Source organism: Rhinopithecus roxellana, chromosome 4, assembly GCF_007565055.1.
Source record: "Rhinopithecus roxellana isolate Shanxi Qingling chromosome 4, ASM756505v1, whole genome shotgun sequence".
Taxonomy (NCBI): domain Eukaryota; kingdom Metazoa; phylum Chordata; class Mammalia; order Primates; family Cercopithecidae; genus Rhinopithecus; species Rhinopithecus roxellana.
In genome coordinates, this window is record NC_044552.1 from 124114743 (window position 1) to 124142077 (window position 27335).

The window sequence follows — 27335 nt, forward strand, 5'->3', positions numbered from 1 at the left end:
TCTGACTCAAAGAGAAATCTGGTCCCAACAGATTTATTGGGGGAATTCCACCAAGCGTTCAAGAAATAGATAATTCATGTCTTACTCAATCTCTTTCAGGAACACAAAAAGAGGGAACACCTCCCACCAAGTCATAAAATGTAGTTAACATAACCTTAAAACTAAAACTTCACAAGGATAGTATAGAAGGGGCCAGTAGTATGCACCTGTTGGAAATAACTTGGACAAGAGCTTGAAAAACCAAATCCTTTTTAATATACAAATCTAATGATAAGACCAACTTGAGTTTAGCTAAGGAATATAAAATGGATTTAAATGAGAAAATATATTAAAGTCTTCTACATGAAGATATGGAAGGAAAAAGACATATAATCACCTCAACAGAGGTAGAGAAAGCAGTCATAAAATTCAAGTTTATTGTTACCAGGGGAGACATTTAGCAAGCCTGAAATAGAAGGGAATATCTTAACTAGGTAGAAGTTAGCTATGAAAAAGCTATAGCAAATATTAAATTAAATGAAATACCATAAGTGTTTTTGTCAAGTTAGGAAGAATATAAGAGTATTTGTCATCACTACTTGTATTCAACATTGTACTGGAAAAGAAACGAAAATGAGATATAAGGTTCAGAAAGGAAGAAGTGAAGAAGCAAAACACGTTATTCACAGATATTGTAGTTTTCTGCATCAAACCCTCCTCCAAATTGATACTATCTAAAATTAATTGCATTTCAGTGTATAAGAAATTATCTCAAGAAAATACAATTTAAAATAAAAATTAAACAGAAATAAAATCTAACACTAGATGTATTTGATCTCTGTAAAAAAAAGTATAAATCTTTATTGGGAAACATTAAAGAATTCCTAAAGACAGTAAGACATACTGTGTTCATGGATAGGAAGGCTCAGTAAAATAAAGAAAATACTTCTATTCAAATTGGCCCATAAATTTGATATTATTCTAGTAAAAAAAATCAGAGAAATTTTACAATTTGAGATTTTGGTATCCTAGCTAAGAAATCTTTACTGGACCAAGGCTGCAAATATTTTCATCTATTTTTTATTTAGATAAACATTTTGCTGTTTTAGCTTTTACGTGGAGCAAGTTGATTCTAAAATTTACACAGAAGAGCAAAATGTTAAAAAATAGACAAGACAAAACTAAAAAGAACAAAATAGAAAACAATCTACTAGATAAGAAGGCTTATTTTAAAACTGGTGATTAATACAGTATGCTTTGAGTCACAAGTTAGAAGATTTGGAACAGAAGAGGCATCTCAGAAACAGACCTACAAATTCTGCAGATGGAAACTTAGTTTATGACAGACATAGCACTTAGATAAATGGAAAAGGATAAACTTTTTATTAAAGGATGATGCTGGCACTATTGGATATCCCTGACATAAACAAAACTGAGTCTTAATTTTACAAAATGCATAACAATCAATGCCAGATGTATTAAATATTTAAATGTGAACAGCAAAAATTTAAAACCACTGGAAGAAAAAGTACCTGAACATGTCTTCATGACTTTGGAGTACTTAAGAATTTTTTAAGCAAAACATAAAAAGCACAAACTATGAATAAAAGATGAATGAATTTGACTACATCAAAGCTTTTGCTTACTAAAATAAAACACTATTAAGAAATTAAAAAGAGTTTTAAGCTGGGAAAAAATATTTGCAATACATAGATTAACAGGGCATTAGTATCCAGCTTATAAAACAAAGTCCACAAATCAGTAACAGAAGAGAAGCATACAATAAAATAGGATAAGAAAAAAGCATTTCAAAGAAATAACAACCCATATAGATAATATAAATATATGAAAAGATGCTCAATTTTGTTTAAAACCAAAATCATGCAAATGTAAACCAGAGTAAGATATTTTGCACTCACCGGTTTGGCAAAATTTAAAATAGCATTTCCATTGTGCTGAAACTGGAACACTTATACATTGCTAGTAGTGATTTGAATTTGTCAAACCATCTTGGGTAAAAACATGGCATTATCTAGTAAAATTAGAGATTTATATATACTCTACTCAATTCCATTCCTATGTAGATTTAACCTTGGAATTACTTTTGCAGAATGCGTTTCAGGAGAGAAATTCATAGCTATTCATAGTTACATGTAATAATATAGGAATGAAAAAATTCTGGAAATATCTCAAATACCTGTCAAAAGGAGAACAAATAAATGTGGTATTATATAATGAAACAGTGTAAAGTCATGAAAATTAATGAATGAAAGCTGCCTGTATTAACATGAATGTATCTGAAAAACAAATAATGTTGATCGAAAAGAAACATGAATGTATCTGAAGAACAAATAATGTTGATTGAAAAGAGCAAGCTTGTAGCAGAATATATATAGTGTGATATTATGTATGTAAAGTTCAGGAAAATTAAGCAATATATTATTTGGGGATACAAACTTCAATATACCGAATGTAAAGTGTACTGAAAAGCAACAGAAAGAAAAAATATTAACCTAGTAATCACCTTTGGTTGAAATGGGAAGAAGAGGGTTAGAAACTGGACACACACGGGGTAGTCAAGATACTGGTGTTGGTTTTATTTTTTTCCCATGCCTTATGTATAATTTTTGTTGTTGAAATATTTTACTAAAGACATAGTAAATAAGTTATTATTGTAGTGGGTATTTTGGTGCACTGTCTTGATACCCTCTTCAGGGCCAACACAACCAAACCTCAGCCACTGGGAATATCAGATGACAATATGATAGTTAACAGCGGTGTACCTCAATGGAAATTCCCCCTTGGTATTAGAGAATAACTCCTTAAAATTATACTCCCTACAGTAGGAGAGCCAGCAGTCAATGACTAGTTGATAAGAGGCTGCAAAGGCCCAGGTTTCTTTCTACAATTTGGTACAACTCTGAACAGCCATCCTAACTTAAGGATATATTAAATACAGCATTTACTGAGGCATCAGATGCAACTTCATTTGCAGATCAGCATCTCCCTTTGCCTAATCCTGCCTTGCTCATCAAGTGCAAAATGTCATGTTTGTGCAATTAGTAAAATCATTGTATATTAGCCCCTACATTAATTTAGAATATAAACAGTATTAAGTTTTTCACCTTTGTTTTTGAAAGTTGGATTTTGTTGGATACATAATTCTTGGTTGGCAGTTGCTTTTCCTTTGCAACACTTGTGAATATATAACTATAATATCTCTTTGTTACTTCCATCATTTATGATGAAATATCAGCTGTCAATTGTATTCTTGTTCACCTATATGTGATGTGTCATTTTTCTCTTGCTGCTTTCAAGATTTTCTCTTATCTTTGGTTTTCAGCAGTATGACTGTGATGTGTCTAGGTATGGCTCTTTTTGTATTTACCTTTGGCTTTTGTTGAGCATCTTGGGTCTGTAAGTTAATGTTTTTCATTAAATTGGGGATTATTTCAGGCATTATTCCTTTGAATATTTTTTCTACCTTTTTGTCTTCTTCCTCTCATTCTAGAAGTCCAATTACATGTATTTAACATAAATGAAAACATACGTATATGTTAGACATAAATGCTAGAATATTTAATATTGTCCCATAGATCTCTGAAGTATGTTCACTTTTCTTTAGTCTTTTATCTCTCTATTATTTGAATAGGACAATTTCTATTGATTAATCTTCAAGTTCAGTGATATTTTCCTTGCTCATCTGAAAACCTGTTGTTGAGCTCATCCTGTGAAGTTTTTATTTCGTTTTGGTACCTCTCAGCTATAGAATTTCTATTTTTAAAAATGTTTTTCTTTCCTGATTTCATTCCTTCTCTGTTCACTCATTTTTAAGATAGTTGCCTTTAATTACGTGAGCATGTTTTTCTTTAACTCTTTGAACACTTTTTAAAACAGCTTTATTGAACATATTTTTATCTGTTTTCAAGTCATTGTCTGATAAATCCAGCATCTCAGTCTTACAATCCATTTCTACTGACTTTTCTCCATTGAATATAGACAATAATTTCCTGTTTCTTTTCCCGCTTAATAATTTTTGGTTGAAATTAGACATATTAGATAATATGTTGTAGTAACTTCTGGATTCTGTTCTTTTGAGGGTCTTTAATCTTTTTCCAAATTTTAATAGATAATTAACTACCTGGATTCAAAAATTGAAATATTTCTCCCCTGTGGTATGCAGCTGCTAATGTTTATACACATGAAGACAAGATTCTAGAAAATTCAATTAAATCAGAAAAATGTCCTGAAAAAATTCCTGATTGATTAGTATTATGCTAACCAAACATCCTTATGATTCTCTGAAATGTTCACTGTGTTGAAAAGTTTACATCCCATCAGCAGAATTTATTAGGTTATTTAAGAAAGGCAAATTTTAAAAGTGGAAATAATTCTATTATTTTTTAATTGTATCACTACCTTTTTAAAAAGCCAGTTTTTTTACTTTTCAGCTTTAAGGTTTATTAAATTTTAATACTGGAAGGAACTGTATGACATTGATGACTTGTGTGCTTTAAATGTCAAAGTCATACTTTGCTAAATAAACTCTCTGTTTTCAGGGAGGACTAAGCACCAGGAGTGAAATGTGTCTCTCATACCTTCTTTATTACCCAAGAATCAATCTTACTCGATGTGCAAGTATTCCAGACATTATGGAACAACTTCAGTTTATTGGTGTTAAGGAGATCTACAGACCAGTCACGTAAGTAGTAAATGTATTTCATGATAGGGTAATGTATTTCAGAGAAAGATGGGCTTTATTGTCATGCTGGATTCATTACCACATTATAGACATTTTTATGCACTCTTTGTTCTATTTGATTACTTTTAACTGGGGAGACCAAGTAACCTTTATGATTACTATGTCCAGAGTCCCCAAGACCACCCCCAGGTTCTGTGATTTGCTAGGAGTACCTACAGGACTCAGCAAATAGTTGTATTGATGGAAAACATTTATTATGGTGAAAGCATACAAAGCAGAAAGAACAAAAGGAAAAGCTACGTGAAGCGAAGTCCAGAGGAAAGCAGGCGCAAGCTTCCAAGAGCCCTCTTCCAGTGGAGTCACACAGAATGCACCAAATTCCACCATCATCAAATTGTGACAACATGTATGGAATGTTGTCTATTGGGGAAGCTCATCACAGACTCAGTGCCCAAAGATTTTGGGGGGAACTAGTCATACAGGTGCGCTCTGCCTACCACTTACTAAAATTCCATACTTCCAGATGGAAAGCGGTGTTCAGCGTAAACTGCATTGTTGCACAGTCTAGGCACAATGAGTCACTCTTATCATTAAAGAAAGTTTATGTCCATATAGGAAATCGTCTACTATTTAAGTGTCCAGGCACCTGCAAGCAGGCCTTTCTGAGGTGGGCCTATTAGGTTAACTCTCTAGGTACAATTGTACTCTTTAGGTACAATTATAGGAGCTATTTAAGATATAATAAACAAGATTCATATTATCCCTGCCCTCTTGAGATTGTATTCTGGAGTGAGGGAGAGGTAATAAACAAAAACAAATATGATATTTTAAATAGTAATAGATGTTATGAAGACAAAACAGTGAAGGAAGTATGTAGCTGTTGTCAATAGGATAAAGAAAGCCTCTCTGGGTTGATGATATCTGAGCGGTGACCTCCATGATAAGGAGTCAGCTATAGAGATATGCAAATACTGCAAAGGAAAGAGCCAGTGTAATGACCCTGTGGTTAGTCTGAAACTATCGTGTTTGTGGAGCAGCAAGAGAGTGCATTTGTCTGGAGAAGAGTGAAGTATGGTAAAGAATAAGTGAAGACACATGAGAATAGGTGGGACCAGATTGTTTAGGACTTTATGGGCAACATAAGGCCTTGGGGCTTTAAGGGAAGCAATTAAAGGATATAAACAAGGTCAGTTTGTCTACTATGTTGAGAAAGGACTCTAAGAGGGCTAGACTGGAAGGAATAACAATCAGGAAACTATTGTGATTGTCTAGTTGAGGGATGAGGGTCACTTGTGCCAAGGTGATGACACAGCTGATGAGACACGTTCCATTCTGGTTACCTTTCAAAAGGAGCACCCACAGGCTTGCTGATCAATGGCATCTCAGGGAGGCAGTGAAGGACAGAGCAGAGTGTGAATGGCGTTAGGGGAACAGGCCTGAGGATGATATTGAGAATTCTGTTTTGGATATATTAAGATTGATGTATCTATTCTTACTGATGTCAGTGAGAAGAATTAGAATGACTGGTGGAAATTTGGGGATGGCTGAATTTGTTTTAATATAAAGAAGAATTTTCTAGTGATCACTGCTTTTCAAAATGAAAGGGACTGATGTAATTACGTAATTAGAGAAAATATACACGTAGAGGTTTTTTTTGGTTTTGTTTTTGTTTTTTTTGAGACGGAGTTTCACTCTTGTCGCCCAGGCTGGAGTGCAGTGACGCGATCTCAGCTCACTGCAACCTCTACCTCCTGGGTTCAAGTGATTCTCCTGCCTCAGCCTTCTGAGTAGCTGGGATTACAGGTGCTTGTCACCATGCCCAGCTAATATTTTGTAGTTTAGTAGAGACAGGGTCTCGCCATGTTGGACAGGCTGGTCTCGAACTCCTGACCTCAGGTGATCCGCCTGCTTCGGCCTCCCGGAGTGCTGGGATTACAGGCCTGAGCCACCATGCCTGGCCATACATAGAATTTTGAGACATGTATTTAAGGAGAGAGTGAAAAAATATTCAGTGAGGATATGGTAAAATGCAGATGATGAAGGAGAATAGAAATATGATCAAGTTTTTGTGCCTACATATTACAGCATTATAGATTATGAACTGAGACAAACCCCTCTTTTTGAATTAAATTTATCATTCATAGATAGGTTTTACTGAATTTTTATGCAAACAACAAAATAACCACTGGAAGAAATGCTATTAGATATACAAATAACAAAATGCTTATATAAATTGGTTTATAGTTTACTAAGTATTTTCATATACATGATTTTATTTAATTCATTTTTACACAATTCCAACAGGTAGAGCAAAACATGCAATCCCAGCTTTATAGGGGAGGAAATAGAAACCAAGAGATTAAGAAATTATTCAACATTATAGAGTACGTAATAAAAGGGAGAGTGGGGTTTGTATGTAGTCTCTGATCTCTTTCTCTCCATACAACATGAACATATAGGCCAATGTATAAATATACATAAATATATAACAAATAAATAATTACATATGTAAACAAATTAAAACAACAAAAATCCAAGCATCACATAAAATATCATTTTAAAAACACTAGGATATAATCTTGGTTTTCAAATATTGATGTTATATTGTTCCTTACTTAGCCTTGAGTAGTCTTTTTCCCATTTAGAATATGTTTTACATATTGAATGGAAATTTTCTAATTGATGGTTAATTTGAGAGAATGTTAAAAGAAAAGGATATTAAAAGCTGTATGTTTGCAAGATGATTGAAATGCATTCTATGGCAATTTTTTTTTTAAGTTTAAATGGTATGAAGCCTCTAAAAATGCTCAGCTGCTGTTTCCCAATGAGCTCTGCCAGTGTCCATAACTTTGGTCTCCCTCAGGAAATACTCAAGTTGGGTTTTCATCATTTGGAAAGACAGGAAGAATCGCTTTACAGAATAAGGCTACTTTTGAGATGTCATTCTCCAGTGCCAAAAAACAAAAGGACAAAACCCATTTAACTTCATGGTTAAATTTATTCCTCAAAACTATGAGCAAAAAAGAGCCTCTATTTAAAAATACATGTTTTGACTTTAGATTAGACATTCAAATCTAGTTCATCACCAAGTGACATAAATGATAGTGAAGGCCAAACTAACAAGGTGCTGGCTCAAAAATCAGAATGAAAAATGGCTTAGGTGCTTTTTTTTCTGTTTTGCTTAAAAGAATATTACCAATTGGTGTTCAGCATACAGTACTAAAAAGGAATATCATATAACATATGAACAAAAATCTTCTATTCTGTGCTTTTCATATAATGATTAATCAGGTTCTATAATTTATTTTAAACATTCTATAGCAATCCTAGGAAGGATTGATAGAAAACATGAGACAACTACGTCTTGTCTCCATTTTATTGTCTGTTCTCAGGGATGCTATTTCTGTCTGCCTCCTACAGATCTGGCAAGTCTTAGGGAAAAACAAAAAACTCACAAAGATCAAATAACAAAATAGATAATGAGTTTAGATAAATTGTGTATTCCCTGTCGTGCCATAAATCAAGACTGAATATGCAGGTCTGGTGAGATATAAGTAATGGAAAGTTCCTGTGTTATTGGTTCTGTTCCTTAAAAAGCATCAATAGCTGTTTCTCTTCCTCTGTGCAGGAAAAATCACTTTATGTTTTTACTATTTAAAACTCACACATGCTTATTATAAAGAGTTCAGGTAATGCAGAAAAAGTTGTTACAAAGAAGGTAAAAGCAACCACCTCAAATTCTACTCAAAATAAACATTGCTAACATGTTGATTGAATGTTATGCCAAACATCTTAATATGCGTATATTTATATAAAATGAATTGATGAAATACTGTTACAAGATTATAATTTGTGCAGTATTTTTTAAAAACCATTGAATTTTAATTTTGTTTTAACTTATAAGAAAGAAACTAAAGTAAAACTGAACATTTGCTGAAGTTCAAATAAATGTTGTTGGTGTTGTTTTAACCACAAGAAATAATATTTTATAAAGAGGATCACAAATGTTGACAAAATACGTTTTGTCAAGTTGTTAGATTCACTATATGTTTCAATTTTAGGTCATGAAAGATGAAGATGTTTATACTTTCACATTTTTCCCACTTCTGCTTTCTATACCACCAAATATTTGTTATTTATATTATAATTATTCTATTGTCAAGATTTTTAATGTTTACACTTAATTATGAAACTGTAATTCCCAGAATATTTAACATGACTTGTATGTATAAATCGATTCAATGATAACCCTAATTTTTATGATTTCTACATTAATGAGTTTTTAAATTTGAGTCATTAGAATTTTATCTTCAAGTTGTTTAATCAGTAAGGGCTTCTGGTGCCTTATGCCCCAAGTTCTTTCACATTTGGGAATTTCTGCGCATTTATTTGGACAGTAGTTTGTCTGGATATAATATTTTGGGGTCATATTTCTTTCCCTTGGGAGATCTCTCTGGACCAGTGGAATAATTTTTCCTTTACCTGTAGGATTCATAAGTTAAATTGAATACACTTTAGTGTTGAGCATCTGAATTAAATTTTCCTAGAACACGAAGTGTTCTTATTTATTTATTTATTTATCTATTTATTCTAAAAATAAATAAACAAAAAATGGAATACATGTGCAGAATGTGCAGTTTTGTTACATAGGAATACGAGTGCCATGGTGGTTTGCTGCATCTATTGACCCATCCTCTAAATTCCCTCCCCTCACCCCCCATCCCCCAACAGGCCCCGGTGTATGTTGTTCCTCTCTCTGTGTCCATGTGTTCTCATTGTTCAACTCCCACTTAAGAGTGAGAGTATGTGGTGTTTGGTTTTCTGTTCCTTTGTCAGTTTGCTGAGGACATTGGCTTCCATCTTCATCCATGTCCCTTCAAAGGACATGATCTCATTCCTTTTTATGGCAGCATAGTATTCCATAGTGTACATGTACCACATTGTCTATGTCCAGTCTATTATTGATGGGCATTTGGGTTGGTTCCATGGCTTTGCTATTGTAAATAGTGTTGAAATAAACATACAAGTGCATGTGTCTTTATAGTAGAATGATTTATATTCTTTTGGGTATATACCAAGAATGGGATGTTGCTGGGTCAAATGGTATTTCTGGTTCTAGATTCTTGAAGAATTGTCATACTGTCTTCCACAGTGGTGGAAATAATTTACATTCCCACCAACAGTGTAAAAGTGTTCCTATTTCTCCACAGACTCACCAGCATCTGTTGTTTCCTGACTTTTTAATAAATGCCATTCTGACTGGAATGCGATGTATCTCACTGTGGTTTTGATTTGCATTTCTCTGATGATTAGTGATGCTGAGTTTTTTTCATGTTTTTTGGCCACATAAATGTCTTCTTTTGAGAAGTGTCTGTTCATATCCTTTGCTGACTTCTCGATGGGATTTTTTTTCTTGTAAATTTGTTTAAGTTTCCTGTAAGTTCTGGATATTAGACCTTTGTTGGATGGGTAGATTGCAAAAATTTTCTCCTATTCTGTGGGTTGTCTCTTTGCTCTGATGATAGTTTCTTTTGCTGTGCAGAAGCTCTTTAGTTGAATTAGATCCCATTTGTCAATTTTGGCTTTTGTTGCAATTACTTTTGGCATTTTTGTCATGAAGTCTTTGCCCATGTCTGTGTCCTGAATGGTATTGCCTAGGTTTTCTTCTAGGGTTTCTATGGTCTGCAGTTTTACACTTAAGTCTTTAAACCATCTTGAGTTAATTTTTGTATAAGATGTAAGGAAGGAGTTCAGTTTCAGTTTTCAGCATATGTCTAAGCAGCTTTCCCAGCACCATTTAGTGAATAGGAGATCCTTCCCCCTTGCTTGTTTTTGTCAAGTTTGTTAATGGTTGTAGATGTTTGGTGTTATTTCTGAGGTTTCTATTCTGCTCCATTGGTCTGTATATCTGTTTTTGCACCAGTACCATGCTGTTTTGGTTACTGTAGCCTTGTAGTACAGTTTGAAGTCAGGTAATGTGATGCCTCCAGCTTTGTTCTTTTTGCTTAGGATTGTCTTAGCTATACAGGGTCCTCTTTGATTCCATAGACATTTAAAATAGTTGCTGCTAATTCTGTGACGAATATCAGTGGTAGTTTGATGGGAATAGCATTGAATCTATAAATTATGTTGGGCAGTATGACCATTTTCTTGATATTGATTCTTCCTATCCATGAAAATGGAGTGATTTTCCATTTATTTTTGTCCTCTTTGATTTCCTTGAGCAGTGGTTTGTAGTTCTCCTTAAAGAGGTCCTTCACATTCCTTGTTAGCTGTATTCCAAGGTATTTTATTCTCTTTGTAGCAATTGTGAATGGAAGTTCATTCATGATTTGGTTCTCTGCTTGTCTATTGTTGTTGTAAAGGAGTACTTGTGATTTTTGCACATTGATTTTGTATCCTGAGACTTTGCTGAAGTTGCTTATCAGTTTAAGAAGTCTTGGGGCTAAGATGATGGGGTTTTCTAAATATGAAATTATGTCATCTGCAAACAGAGATAATTTGACTTCTTCCCTTCCTATTCAAATATCTTTTGTTTCTTTCTATTGTCTGATTGCCCTGGCCAAAATATCCAATACTCTGTTGAATAGGAGTGGTGAGAGAGGGCATGCTTGTCTTGTACCAGTTTTCAAAGGGAGTACTTCCAGCTTTTGCCCATTCAATATGGTATTGGCTGTGGCATTGACATAAATAGCTCCTATTATTTTGAGATATTTCCATCAATACCTTGTTTACTGAGAGTTTTCAACATGAAGGGATGTTGAATTTTATCAAAGACCTTTCGTGCATCTATTGAGATGTGGTTTTTGACTTTGATTCTGTTTATGTGATGGATTATGTTTATTGATTTACATGGGTTTAACCTGCTTTGTATCCCAGGGATGAAGCTGACTTGACTGTGGTGGATAAGTTTTTTGATGTGCTGCTGGATTTGGTTTGCCAGTATTGTATTGAGGATTTTCACATTGATATTCATAAGGAATATTGTCCTGAAGTTTTCTTTTTTGTTGCATCTCTTCCCAGTTTTGGTATCAAGAAGATGCTGGCTTCATAAAATGAGTTAGGGAGGAGTCCCTCTTTTTCAATTGTTTGGAATAGTTTCAGAAGGAATGGTAACAGTTCCTCTCTGTATTTCTGGTAGAATTCAGCTGTGAATCCATCTGGTCATGGGATTTTTTTGGTTAGTAGGCTATCAGTTACTGCCTCAATTTCAGAACTTGTTATTGGTCTATTCAGGGATTCAACTTCTTCCTGGTTTAGTCTTGGGAAGGTGTATGTGTCCAGGAACTTACCCATTTATTCTAGATGTTCTAGTTTTTTTGCATAGAGGTGTTTATATTCTCTGATGGTAGTTTGTATTTCTTTGAGGTCAGTGGTGACATCCTCTTTGTCATTTTTATTGTGTCTATTTGATTCTTCTCTCTTTTCTTCTTCATTATCTAGCTAGCGGTCTATCTATTTTGTTATTTTTTTTCCCATAAAACCACTTCCTGGATTCATTGATTTTTTTGGAGAGTTTTTCTTGTCTCTATTTCCACCAGTTCTTTTCTGATTTTAGTTATTTCTTGTCTTCTGCTAGCTTTTGGATTAGTTTTCTCTTGCCTTTCTATCTCTTTTAACTTTGATGTTAAGGTGTTGATTTGAGATCTTTCTAGCTTTCTGATGTGGGCATTTAGTGCTATAAATTTCCCTCTTAACACTGCTTTAGCTGTGTCCCAGAAATTCTGGTATGTTGTCTCTTTGTTCTCATTGGTTTCAAAGAACTTCTTGATTTCTGTCTTAATTTCATTATTTACCCAGGAGTCATTCAGGACCGGGTTGTTCGATTTTCATTAATTGTATGGTTTTGAATGAGTTTCTTAATCCTGAGTTCTAATTTGATTGCACTATGATCTGAGAGATTGTTTAATGATTTCAGTTCTTTTGCATTTGCTGAAAAGTGTTTTACTTCCAATTATGTGGTCGATTTTAGAATAAGTGCCATGTGGCACTGAGAAGGGTGTATATTCTGTTGATTTCAGGTAGACAGTTCAGTAGACGTCTACTAGATCCACTTGACCCAGCGCCGATTTCAAGTCCTGAATATCCTTGTTAATTTTCTGTCTTGTTGTTCTGTCTAATACTGACACTGGGATGTTAAAGTCTCCCATTGTTGTTGTGTGGGAGTCTAACTCTTTTTGTAGGTCTCTAAGAACTTGTTTTATGAATCTATGTGCTCCTGTATTGCGTGCATATATATTTAGAATAGTTAACTCTTCTTGTTGAATTGTTCCCCTTACCATTATGTAATGCCCTTCTTTGTCTTTTTTGATCTTTGTTGGTCTAAAGTCTATTTTGTCAGCGACTAGGATTGCAACCTCTGCTTTTTTTTTTTCTTTCAATTTGCTTGGTAAATTTTCTTCCATCCCTTTATTTTGAGCCTATGTGTGTCTTTGCATGTGAGATACATCTCCTGAACACAGCACGCTAATAAAGGGTCTTGACTCTATCCAATTTGCCAATCAGTGTCTTTTAATTGGGGCCTTTAGCCCATTTACATTTAAGGTTAGTATTGTTATGTGTGAATTTGATCCTGTCATCATGCTGCCATTTGGTGATTCCACACACTAGTTGATGCAGTTTCTTCATAGTGTCATTGGTCTTTACAATTTGGTATGTTTTCGCTGCAGCTGGTACCAGGTTTTCCTTTCCATATTTAGTGCTTCTTTCAGGAGCGTTTCCAGGGCAGGCCTGGTGGTGTCAAAATCCCTCAGCATTTGTTTATCTAAAAAAGATTGTATTTCTTCTTCACTTATGAAGCTTAGTTTGGCTGGATATGAAATTCTTGGTTGAAAATTCTTTTCTTTAAGAGTGTTGAATATTGGCCCCCAATCTCTTCTGGCTTTAGAGTTTCTGCTGAGGGGTCCACTGTTAGTCATATGGGCTTCCCTTTGTAGGTGATCTGGCCTTTCTCTCTGGCTGCCCTTAACAGTTTGTCCTCCATTTTGACCTTGGAGAATCTGATGATTATGTGTCTTGGGGTTGATCTTCTCGTGGAGTATCTTAATGGTGTTCTCTGTATTTCCTGATTTGCATGTTGACCTGTCTTTTAGGTTGGGGAAGTTCTCCTGGATAATATCCCGAAGCATGTTTTCCAGCTTGTTTCCATTTTCCCCATCTCCTTCTGGAACTCCAATGAGTCATAGGTTAGGTCTTTTTATGAAGTCCATATTTCTTGGATGCTTTGTTCATTCCTTTTCATTCAAAATTTTTTCTCTAGTCTTGTCTGCATGCCTTATTTCAGCAAGGTGGTCTTCAAACTCTGATATCTTTTCTTCTGCTTGGTTGATTTGGCTGTTGACACTTGTGTATGCTTCACGAAATTCTTGTGCTGTGTTTTTCAGCTTCATCAGGTCATTTATGTTTCTCTCTAAACTGATTATTCTTGTTAGCAGTTCCTCAGCCTTTTATTAAGGTTCTTAGCTTCTTTGCATTGGGTTAGAACATACTCCTTTAGTTCAGCATAGTTTGTATTACTCATCTTCTGAAGCCTACTTCTGTCAATTCATCCATCTGATCCTCCATCCATTTCTGCGCCCTTGATGGAGAGATGTTGCAATCATTTAGAGGAGGAGAGGCACTCTGGCCTTTTGGATTTTCAGCATTTTTTCATTGAATCTTTCTCATCTTCATGAGTTTGTCTAGTTTTGGTCTTCGAGGTTGCTGACCCTTGGATGGGATTTTTGTGGGTGCTTTTTTTGTTGTCGTTGATGCTGCTGTTGTTGCTTCCTGCTTGTTTTTCTTTCAACAGTCAGGTCCCTCTTCTATAGGGCTGCTGCAGTTTGCTGGGGGTTCACTTCAGGCCCTATTCATCTGATTTACTCCCACACTTGGAGATGTCATTCAAGGAGGCTAGAGAACAGCAAAGATGAGTGCCTGCTCCTTCTTCTGGGACCTCTGACCTTAAGGAGCACCAACCTGATGCCAGTAGGATTACCCCTATACAGGGTGTCTGACAACACCTGTTGGAGGTTCTCACCCGTTTGGGTGGCACAAGGAACAGGACTCATTTAACAAAGCACTTTGTCCCTGGGTGGAGAGGGTGTGCCTTGCTGGGAGAAAACCCACTCATCTGGGCTGCCCAGATTCCTCAGAACTACCAGGAGGAAAGGCTAAGTCTGCTGGTCCACAGGGACTGCGGCCACCCCTCCTGCTGGGGGCTCAGGGCTAGGGAGATCCAGCTTCTGTCCCTGAGCCTCCAGTTGGAGTCATTGGAGGTCCTCCAGGGAAGCCGCACCCAGTGAGGAAGGATGGGTCAGGGTCAAGCCTGAAGAGGCATTCTGGCGGAAGACTGCCACAGAGTGTGTGGGGCTGTGGGTGACAAGTCTTGTGACCAAGCCATCCAGCCTCTCTGGCTCCAGCGGGGGAAAAGTACAGCCTGGAGCTATAGAGATGGATGTCACCCTTCCTCCACCCAGAGAGCTTAGTATGTTAGGCAGTTGCGAGTCCCAGAGCTGGCTGCTGTTCCTCTCCCAAGGAGCTCAAACAGCTTAGACAGCAGGCAACTGTGGTGCTGGTCGACCCTGCCCTCGGGAGTTCGGTAGGCTTAAGCAGATTCCATTTGAGAGACTGTTGGCTAAGTTTATGTTTACTCTATAGACTCTCAAAATGTTCTTAAAATGATTTATTTTTCATTCTTACCAGTAATGTGTAAGAACTCCTGTTACTCAATATTCTTGGCAGTATTTTGTATTTTCAGTATTTTGCATTTTATCCATTTTAATGTGTATTGGTGGTATTTTCTTACGGCTTTATTTTCCATTTTCCTTGTGACTAATGATATTGAGCCTCTTTCACATGTTTATTGGTTATTGTAAAGCAGGTTCACTGTGCAGGTTGTCTGAGTCCAGTAAGAAAGATCGTACTTATACACAACAAGTTACATTAAATGGGTTTATTGCTTACACATAGTCCGCGAAAACAACAGAATCCTAGAATTTATTGTAAGCCAGTTCTCCAAGGCTCAGAAAATCTGCCTGGAATAGATGGAACCTCTACTGTACGTGTCCCCGTTGCATTGCAGCTTGAAAAGCAGCCCATCCTTGGTTTTATATCCCGGGGCAATGTGAGATTCAAGGCTAAAGCATTGAAGTAATTCAATTAACAATTGAAACACTCCGTTTCCAGGGGAGTCTCTTAGTCACCTTGGGGTGTGATAACAAAATAACTTAGACTGGGTAATTTATAAATTGACGGGGTAATTTATAAACTGGGTAATTTATAAACTATAGAAATTCTTGCTTATTGTTGTGGAGATGGGGAAGTCCAAAATCAAGGCACCAGCAGTTTCAGTGTCTTCTGAGGGCTTGCTCTCCACTCCAAGATGGCATCTTCTTGCTGTGTTCTCACAGGTAGAAGGTACAATTGGAAGGTTCCCTCAAGCCTCTTTTGTAAGGGTACTAATTCCATTCATGAGCATGGAACCCTCTTGACCTGCTCACCTCCTCAAGGCCCCACCTCTTAATAAACTGCAGTGGAGATGAGATTTCAACATGAGTTTTGGAAGGACATGAACATTCATACCCTATTGGGGGTACTGGAACAGAACCTGGGCTATTCTAGTCAGTCCCTTCCTATTTCAAGATTTTGCATGTCCAGCACATTCTATAGTTATTCTTGAAAACTATAGGCAAAAATGAGAATGGATTGGATTGGTCCAGAGCCACCCAGAGAATTGTCCTAAAGTTTTATATATATTTACGCACACATATATATGTGTATATATGTATATATGTGTGTGTGTATAAACGTGTGTGTGTGTGTATACAGTCAGCTCTCTGCTTTCTCAGATGCAGAACATGGATTCTGTATCCATGGATTCAACCAACTTCAGATAAAAAACAAAGTTTGAAAAAATTCCATCTACATTGAACATGTACAGAATATTTTTATTGTCATCATTCCTTAACAATACAGCATAATAACCATCTACATAGCATTTACATTGTGTTAGGTATTATAAGTAACCCGGAGATAATTTAAAGTAGATGGGAGCATGTGCATAGGTTATATGTAACTACTACACCATTTTATATAATGTCTTGAATATCACAGATTTTGCTATCCTCAGTCCCCCGTGGATACCAAGGGACAACTGTGTATTTCTTCTTAATTGTTTATTAGAATTTTTGTTCATTGTTAATCTAGTTCCTTGTTTTATTATTGAGTTGTAAGAGTTCTTTATACTTTGGATGTAAGTTCTCTGTTGGATGCATGTTTACAGACCATTTCTCCCAGTCTGTGTTTTGACTTTCATTTTATAGCTGTATTTATTGCAGTTTGTTTCATCATTTTTTGGTTTGTTTTGTGTTTTTCATATCCTGCTTAAAAAATCTTTGCCTACTCAAGGGAAGACTTTCTCTTGTTTTTCCCCCTGAAAAGTTCATAGTTTTAGCTTTTACATTTAGGTGGATCCATTTTGAACACATTTTTGTGTGTAGTGTGAGGTAAATCCAACGTTCATTGTTTTTCATATAGATATCAAGTTGTGCAAGAACCATTTGATGAAAGAAAGCTACCTTTTTACTATTGAATTACTTTGGAATATTAGCTGGAAAATCATTTGTCCATAAATTGGTTCTTTCTGCATTTTCTATTCTGTTTCATTGCTCTATATGTTTAGTCTTACTCTAAAACCAAATTTAATTATTATAGTTTTATAGGAAGTCTTAAATGTAGGTCTCCAAAACTTTGTCATTTTTTCACAAAATTATTTTGATAGCCTAGGTTTATTCTATTTTCATACACATATTTAAATCAACTTGTCAATTTTATTTTTAAAAAAGGACCTGCTGGTATTTGATTGGGATTATACTGAATTTCTAGAGAATTTGAGAGAATCGATATCTTAACAATATTGAGTCTTCTAATCTATGAACATGGTATGCCTCTTCACTTATTTACTGTTCTTTCATTTCTCTAAGCACTTTTTTGTGGTTTTTAATATAGAAGTTTTGCACATGTTTTGTTAATGTGTGTGTTTTTTTTTTTTTAAGTTTTAGTTATCCTTGTCTGCTCGTTTTTTAATCTCTGACATTTCAAGATCTTGGAGTATTGACTGATTTTTTCTTCTGGTTTAGATTCACATTTACATAATTGTTGATGCGTTTAATAATTTTTGACTAAGCATAGACAACAGGGCAGTATGCACGTTGTGTTAATTAGTACTAGGTTGTTTTTATTTCTTTAAAGAGCCTTGTTAGTGTGAGTCTAAAATAGATATTTACTCCGTGTAGTCAACAGAGACATTCCACTCTGGCTAGTTTGAGCTCAAATGTCTGCTAACTCTATACAGGCTCTGGGAATTGTTTAGGTTACAATCTTCTAGTTGTTCATTGCCCAGTCTTGTGGATTTTACCCTAAATATAGTTGACTTATTGCTTAGTTACTGATTCAGAGGATCCTTATACAGATTTTTCCTCTGCAATAGTCTACCTTGAATACATAAGCTTCTTCAGACTCCCTTAACTCTAGTTTTCATCTCCTTAACTTATTGAGATTGTCATTTTCTGTTTCAAAATTGCCTTTCCTGCATTCTAGTCCAGAGAATGCTTCTAGGCAGAAAGCTGGGATGAACATAATATTCAAACACCTTATTTGTTTCCTTCCTTTGGGGGATCATAGTTCTATGCTATTTTCCAATGTCCAAACCAGCTGTTTCATATGGTTTGTTGAATTTTGAGTTTTTTACAGGAAGTTAGTGTCAGTTACTTCAACATGGCCAAAAGTGGAAGTCTGTTATTGAATTTTTGTTCCTTTTGCTTTTTTTTTGATCACATGTTTACTTGCTTGATGGATGGAGAGTCTGATATAGTTCATTTAGCTATAAGTACATGGACACTGTTTCTTGGTTAGATCTTCCATCTCCCTTCCTTCCTCCTCCTTCTCTACCCTAAGAAAGACACTAGCAATAAAACTTTTAAAACAGGAGTCCAGAGAGGCTCAGATAAGAAATGTAACTACAGATTATCTTTCTCCATCTGCTTTTCAATTTATGTAGAACAGGGAGACCAAGTATAAAAATCATTAAACTTTTAAAATTTCCATTGATCACTTTGAATTTATAAGAATAAATAGCTTTATGTTTCACTTAAAAATTTAAAAAATTACTCTACCATGGTGTATTGCAGTAAACTTTGCTATCTTCTTAGAAAATAGTGTCTCAGAATTTAGATGGAATTTACAAAGGAAAATTACCCATCAATATTAAAGCATAATAGTAACACTGCTTTTTATCGACTACAGTAATATATATATATAATACCATTCATTTACATGTATGGATGGATAGACATTTACACACTGACAAGATATGCAGAAATGTAACTGTTTTTATTTCTGTAACATTCCCAATTATTTCTAACTAATCCCCAAATCCAGTAAAAACAGAAATACTTGCTACTTTAAGGTTACCTGTTTCTGGTTTAAAGCCTAGTCTTTTTGAAAAAAAAGTATTCAGGATAAATATTCACTTTTTCTGTCTACTCTTTTCTCTAGAAGATAATTTGGAAGTGTGTAGGATAGGCTAAAAAGATTAGAGATGACAAATAGGATGTTTATTAGTATAAAGTTATTATAGAACACGGGCCTAAACCAAGTTAGTAGGAGTGGAAAGGAGATGATAAATATGAGACAAAGATGCCATCTCAGACAGGTTGATGACCACATCCCCAGGTCACCCAGCCTCTGTCACTGTGTCTCCAACATACAAGCCATTGGGTTTGGCCTTTCTACAGATCTGTTCTAAAAACTGGCAAATAGGGTTACACATCTTGTGTCACTTTATGTTGGGCAATCTCAGTAGTAGGCAATGTGGTAAATTATTATAACAACAAAGCTTTTTAAGATTTCATCTGTGTATAATGGTCACACTATTCACTCTAGCCAGCGAGGCACCAGAGGCTTTAGGCCGCCTAAGCACCATAGTAAAGACTGTAGCCACCTTGTGGTGTTTCAGATGGTTACAGACCGATGATTTTCCCCTAGCATCTATCTGGTTATAAAATTGATTTTCTCTTTTTCAAATTAGGCATTTTATCTTTTTGAAAAGTAAATTTTATTTTTAATAATTGACTTAGAATGATCAATAGCTGTAGCTTTTAGAGCATTTAAAAGGACATTGTATGCGAATATAATAACTTCTTTCAAGTCAAGTTTTTGCTTTATACTAATTCTGGATTGTAGCTCTATAAAATTGTCACAATATGTTTAATTTTCAAATGCTGTAGATTTCAGGTTGTTGCTAGGTATGTTTATGTAATGTGATGCTGATTGTTCTTACTTTATGGGGCTTCACTTTAAGGTCTTTGTATAAAATAATGCATTTAAAAACTCAACAAAGATATATATTCATTCTAATTAAAGGAAGTTACGAAAAATGTAAAGATCTGCATATATTACCTATTTTCCTCATTGTCTCACTTACTAGATATGGAAGAAACATTTCAAATTTAGACTTAAAAATTATCTTTGTGACTCCAAAAAATTAATAAAGAATGTTTAATTTACTTAAGAAGATGATATTCAATGTGCCTGAGTAGGTTATGTATGTCGGAGAGAGATAGAGAGAGAGAGAAATGACATAAATAAATTTAAAAATTGTGAAGATTAATGTATGTTTTTCAGCTGAGATTATTTGGTAATTATAGAAATTACTGGAACATCTTGGGATGTTGTGGGTGCCAAATACTTCCTAGTCACCATGATAATTTCCTGCAAGGTCCATGGATTAATGTAAAATTTTGTGATACGCCAATACTTACACTTTTCTGTTTTTCAGGAATCAATAATATTATATTTAATGAAAGACAACACCTGAAAAGTATCTTTGCAAGCAAGTCACGTCTTTCACTTTTTCACTTCACTTTTTCTGTCACTTTTTCTGTCTGCTCATGTCATTGTTGTGATTTCTTTCTCCTTTCTTGGATATTTAGCATGTGATTTTTTGAGTGGCAGGTGAAGGCAGAGTGTAATTCTATACACAGTATTTTTTTTTTCTCAGTACTTACTTTTAAAAATTTCAACTTTTATTTTAGGTTCAAGGGATGCATGTTCAGGTTTGTTACAGTGGTATACTGTGTGAAACTGAGGTTTGGGGTATGAATGATTTCATCACCCAAGTAGTGAGCCTAGCACCCAACAGGTAGTTTTTTTAATTCTTGTCTCCCTCTCTCCCTCTCTCTCTAGTAGTTCCCAGTGTCTGTTTTTCCCATCTTTATATCTATGTGTATTCAATGATTAGATCCCACTTCTATGTGAGAACAAGTGGTTTTTGGTTTTCTGTTCCTGTGTAATTCACTTAGGATGGTGGCCTCCGGATGCATCCATGCTGCTGCAAAGGACATGACTTCTCTCTTTTTTTGTGGCTACATAGTATTTCATGGTGTATATATACCACATTTTCTTTATCCAGTCCACCTTTGATGGACACCTTGGTTGATTCCATGTCTTTGCTATTCTGAATAGTGCTATGATGAACATGCGAATGAATGTATGTGGTCTTTTTGGTAGAACTATTTATTTTCCTTTGGATATATAGCTAGTAATAGGATTGCTGGGTTGAATGGTAGTTCCGTTCCAAGTTCTTTGAGAAATCTACAAACTGCTTCCACAGTTGACTGAACTAATTTATATCCCCACCAACAATGTATAGGCATTGTCTTTTCTCTGCAACCTTGCCACTATCAATTATTTTTTTTTTTTTGCGTTTTCATAATAGCCCTTCTGACTGGTGAGATGGTATCTCACTCTGGCTTTTATTTGCATTTTTCTGATGATTATTAGTGATGTGGAGCATTTTTTCATGTTTTTGGCCTTATGTATGTCTTCTTTTGAGAAATGAGTAAGATTTTCCAAACATTGATTACATCACATTTTTTGTTGTATTAATCTTCTCACTTAGCTAAACCAAAACAGACCAACCAGCAGGGGTCAGGCTTTTATAGTGTATGGATTTGAACTTTCCATCTCTCACAGTGTCTTTTAGGAACCTGCAGGTTTCTTGATTACACCATTAGCATTGTACTCTTCAGAAATGAATACTTACCAGTTAATTTGTTAACTAGAACCAGACCAAATTAGTGTAGAATTGTGAGGCTCCGTAGAAGCTTTCTGAGACAAAATTATTTGTTTAAACTTTGACTGGGCATGGTGGCTCACACCTATAATCCCAGCACTTTGAGTGATGGAGATGAGAGGGTTGTTTGCTCCCGGGAGTTCCAGACCAAGCTGGGCAACATAGCGAGACCCCATCTGTATTTAAAAATATAAAATTAAAAATAAAATTATTGCCAATCTGCTACTAAAAAAATAAATATCATTATTTAAAAAGATTTTATTTGGTACATTTCTTCTAGTAATCGCTAATGAGCTCATTAACATTTTGCATTAGGTTATCTATGTGTATGAAAATGAGTAAGTGTGAGATCTATTTTAGGATGTTAAAAAGTAAAGGAAACATGTAATGCATTTGTTCTGAATATGACTAATTGTGTCTTTTAAATTCAGGACCTGGCCTTTCATTATCAAAAGCCCCAAGCAATATAAAAACCTTTCTTTCATGGATGCTATGAATAAGTTTAAATGGACTAAAAAGGAAGGTCTCTCCTTCAACAAGCTGGTCCTCAGCCTGCCAGTGAACGTGAGATGTTCCAAGACAGACAATGCCGAGTGGTCGGTAAGCTCTTTTTAACCTCTGACAACCCAGATGACACATTTTATCTGAATCTATTACAGGAAAACCTAAAGAGAAGACAAATATCCATAAATCCAGGGGTCCACTTGCCTTTTAATGTCTGATAATTTTTGTTCAGTGATTACTTGGGTTGACTGAAAACTCCTCATTCTAACCCCTTTCAAGAGATAAATTAGTTCTAAAACTAAGGTTGGGATAGAGCAGGAACAGGCTGGAATGAGTGCTGCAAAAAGCAATAGAGCCTGCTTTGCGTTCTTTTCCAAAGGAGTGCCTGGTCCTCTTTTCCATTTCCTCCTAAATCCTAGGTTTCTGACTCCCCCAGTGTGTGACTCCTTTGGTAACCACTCGTGCCTCCTTTATCCCCTGCAGAAGTGTGGGCAGCTGAGCGTGCTTTAAATCAGATGTTCATTTGCATTCTTTGTGCTTCCGTTTTCAGATTCAAGGAATGACAGCATTACCTCCAGATATAGAAAGACCCTATAAAGCAGAGCCTTTGGTGTGTGGCACGTCTTCTTCCTCTTCCCTGCACAGAGATTTCTCCGTCAACTTGCTTGTGTGCCTTCTGCTACTCAGCTGCACGCTGAGCACCAAGCGCTTGTGATCAAAATTCTGCTGAACTTGACAATATTTTCTATGATCTGAACCTATCATTTGAAGTACAGGTTAAAGACTGTGTCCACTTTAGGCATGAAGAGTGTGGAGACTTTTCTTCCCCCTTTTCCCTCCTTCCTTTTTCCTTTCCATGTTACACGAGAGACATCAATCAGGTTCTCTTCTCTTTCTTAGAAATATCTGATGTTATATATACATGGTCAATAAAATAAAACTGGCCTGACTTAAGATAACCATTTTTAAAAATTGGGCCATCATGTGGGAATATTCTTTATTTCCTACTACATTCTGTTTTATTTAAATACTTATTGTTGCTATTTCACTTTTTGACTTGACTTTTGTATTTCTTTAAAAAATTCCTTCCTTTTAAAAAATATAAAAGGGACTACTGTTCATTCCAGTTTTCTTCTTCTTTCTTGTTCTTCTAGTATGACTTTTAGAGTGTAAGACCGTTCTTCCTGTCTTTAACATTGTCCAGTTCTGTTCATTTCTGTGAACTACCACTGGGCCCCTTACCTCAGTGCTTTTTGTTGATGCCCACTCTGGTTCCCTTGTTTATCTGAGTCTGTTGGTACCCCAAATGACCCCACACCCATCTTAAAGTACTTTTTTGCACCTTCCCTGTTTAGTACTGGCCAGATGAGTTTTTCCTAGTGCTCTGTCACTATCTGAAAAGAAAGATGCTGTGGGAAACACAGAAATGGTATGCATTAATAACTGATTGTAGGCTGAAGAGAAAAAATGTAGCTGACTGCAAACCCAGTGGTCTGAGGGGACTTGTATGAGGTTCCAGGTCAAAGACAGACCATGTGAGCCAGTCCAGAAGGGTGTAAGCTCTCTGAATAATTCCTTGCTGACTGTTGGGTGACACATGTACCACATACTGGCTCCATTTAAGTCATGGTTCTACTGTAGATTTATTTTTATATTAGTTAATAAATGACTTAAAATTGTCAGCAATTGAAAATCTTGTCACTCTTTTGGTTTTCTTTATATAACTCAAATCTTTTTTTATGTCCTGTCCTCATCTCTTAAGCTAAATCTGTTTGGATCATATTAATAAACTAAATGAAATTACATTTTTGTGTGTATTTTATACACTCCTTAAGAAATAGAAGTGATTCAGTCCTAGTATTGACATAAAAGTAAATTAAGAATGTTGCATTTTCCATTCCATTTTGAAGCCCTTTTTGCCCCACAATGTCTTCAACACAAACCATATTGCCTTTTAAATAAATATGGTTCAGAGGATTTCCTTCTTGATTCTTAGAACTTGTACATTTGATGAAATATTTTTACTATTTATGAGGCATATTTTTGAATTTACTTTATTTCTTTTTGTTTTATTTTATAAGTGCTATTTCACATTCTATGATTTTCCATTCAAATATTTATATGAGAAATATAATTCCAAATGCTCCCTATTTGAAATTTTATGTTGATTTTTACTACAGAATTTCTGAATTTGGCGTATCAAAGTCAAATGATTTCGTCTTGAGATTCTGTAATATTATATTTGTTATTACCAAGAACAAATATTCTGTAATACTACATTTGTTCTTGGTAAGGAAGGTGAACATACCAGCTAGAAGAGGGTAAATAGCTTTGGAATCTTAGATTTATGGAGCCAGGCCAGGGAATCTGTTCCACTGATGTTACTAAGAAGAAAGTTGACATTATTCTTCTGGAAATTCTCATGAATACATGTGATTTCAAGGAGTAGACTCTGTTTCAAATTAGGATAGGTTATCTGTTGTAAGTTCTATAGAATCCTGATATATTCTAAGTTGTTTGATCTTATGTTGAGCACACCTTCCTGAACAGCCAGGCTTTTTATTACACCTTTTTCAGAGAGGCTTTTAATCGCTTTCCTGGATTAAATAGCATCTCCTGACGCCTAGGCTGTCAGGCACAAGTGCCAGAGACTTCGGGGAGAATGGGGTCTCCATGTACGATGGTCCCTGGTTGTATCCTTAGGTTCAGAGAGTGTGGAGAAGACATATCAGGTGAAACCAATATTCATCAGTGCCATGTGAAATTGAAGGTATCCTGGGTGATTTTTTTTTTTTTTTTCCTAAAGGGGGCTCAGGCAGAATCAAAGGAGTCCTAGCGTGATAAGAGTGATGTAGTCAATAGAGGTAGACATACTAATAACTTTGGACTTTGTCCTAATGGCTCCAGAGGCCAATGATGGTTGGCAAACAAAAGGACATTTGGAAGCAGTATGTAATGGCTATGTATAATTCGCTCAGCTAAACTCACCATTGGGTATAAAAGTCATTTCAATTTTTAATATAAGTATTGCTGATTTAACAGCTTTGAAATTAAAACCTTTTTATATCCCTAAGTATTTTCTTACATTTAGGTCATACTAAGTGGAATTACAGAAATAATCATTGCATATTTCAAGAATTTCGAAGAAATATTGCCAGATTAACTTATTCTCAAATGGTTTGGAAAAATATCTATCTATCTATCTATCTATCTATCTATCTATCTATCTATCTATCTATCTATCATCTATCTATCTATCTATCTATCTATCTATCTATCTATCTATCTGGCATTTGTCTGTTTATCTACAGAGAGAGACATGTGAAATGATAATAATGGGTGAGTCTGGTTGGAGAACATAAGATTTCTTTGTACTAGTGTCACAGTTTTTTAAGTTTGAAATTATTTCAGAATAAAAAGCTAGAAACGCAAAACACATCATGAAGGATCCAGCTACAGCACAGTGATCCAGGTAGGTTTTCTTCCCTATGCAGTATTCCTACATTTTGAGTTGGTAAAGAGAGAAACTGGATGGTGCTTACTCCTCAGATGCCCCGGAGAGAGGGCAGAGATGACTGCAAGTTTGTCAGTTCTGACTAAAGATAGGATGTGCTTCCAGTTTGGAGAAAAGAAAGGAAGGAAGGAAGGAAAGAAGGAAGGGGGAGGAAGGGAGGGAGGAAGGGAGGGAGGAAGGGAGGGAGAGGGAAGTGAAAGAGGAAGAAGGACAGAGTCCAAGAACAGAAAGAAAAAGAAAGAAAAAGACATAACTCCCAAGAAGAAGAGAGAATAAAATAAATAAAGAAAGAAAAAAAAAAAAAATCAAAAAAAAACGAAGAAAAAAAAAGAAAGAAAGAAAAAAAGAAAGAAAGAAAGAAACCCAAAAACAGAGGGCTTGAGGGACCCAGGGAATGAGGAAAAATCCCAAAAACTAAAAAAAAAAAAAAAAAAAAAAAAAAGAAAAGAAAAGGAAGAGGTGTTGCAGGCTGGAAATCATTTAAAAATAAATAATGTATTTCTTTTTCTCTCTCCCTGATTATAAACCTAATGTGTAATAATGCCCATTTGCTAAAAAAAATTTAGACAAGTATGATAATTTTTTAAATAATAAAATCTGTTAATCCTATTGCCCAGAGAATAAATAAAACCTGTTAATAAATAAAAATAAATAAAATCTTTTAATTCTATTCCCCACTTCTAACCTTTATGTGCATATGCTTCTAGAACATGTCCGTGAAGGTGTGTATCTGTGTGTATTCATATATAGATGGAGATATAGATGTTAGGTAACACAGTTTCTGAAACAAATTCCAAAATATCAATGCTTTAACACAATGAAGTTTATTTTGTATTCAATTAATTGCTCAATGTGTGTGATTCATTTGGTCACTGGCTTTCCTTCTTGTGGTGATTCCGGGACCCAGGATCCTGTGGCCTTATCATTCCTAGGGCCTCAGGGTCGTCTGCATTCAGCCTGCTAATAGAGAAGGACCTGATCTGGAAAGTGCAAAAATCAATTCCACTTTCACCATGTTGGTTAAAATAAGTCACATGGTCTCACTGAAATGCAAGACGGGCTAAGAATGTCATCTCTCTTTGGGTACCTGGAGAATGACAACACTACAGAAAAGAAGCCATCTCTGCTGCAATATATATTTTCAGTAAAATTGACTTTCATCTACTCACATGATTCCAATATTTTTGAGTTTTAAAAACAATGATCAAACCAACATAGGGTTGTCAACTATATGTTTGGCAAAATAGGATACTAAACAGAAGAGTTGTTATTTATTTAATAAATCAACAAATTGTATTGAGTTTATGTTGAACCATGCTCTGTACTACAGCTTTGGGCTTACAATTGTGATGAAGCCCCATAGCTGAGTACACTAAACCTCCTATCACCAACATTTCATTTTACAAATTGGAAGGATTCAAAATAAATATCGGTTATTCAAACTGAATAAATTTAGCTTTATGGAAAGCTTACATCGTCATCATGGACCATCCTTTCTCCATAGATTATTTTGACTATGAACT

General features: G+C 35.3%; 1 protein-coding gene across 1 annotated transcript in view; it reads left to right on the forward strand.

Annotated features, from left to right (window-relative positions):
• Positions 1-24103, forward strand: part of MOXD1 (monooxygenase DBH like 1) — a 112450-nt gene extending 88347 nt beyond the window's left edge. Inside the window, exons 10-12 of the mRNA XM_010357901.2 lie at positions 4539-4681; positions 22226-22394; positions 22849-24103. Of these exons, the coding sequence (XP_010356203.2) occupies positions 4539-4681; positions 22226-22394; positions 22849-23013 (477 nt within the window). The 3' untranslated portion in view covers positions 23014-24103. The remainder of the gene's footprint in view (positions 1-4538; positions 4682-22225; positions 22395-22848) is intronic.
• The last annotated feature ends 3232 nt before the right edge of the window (positions 24104-27335 follow it).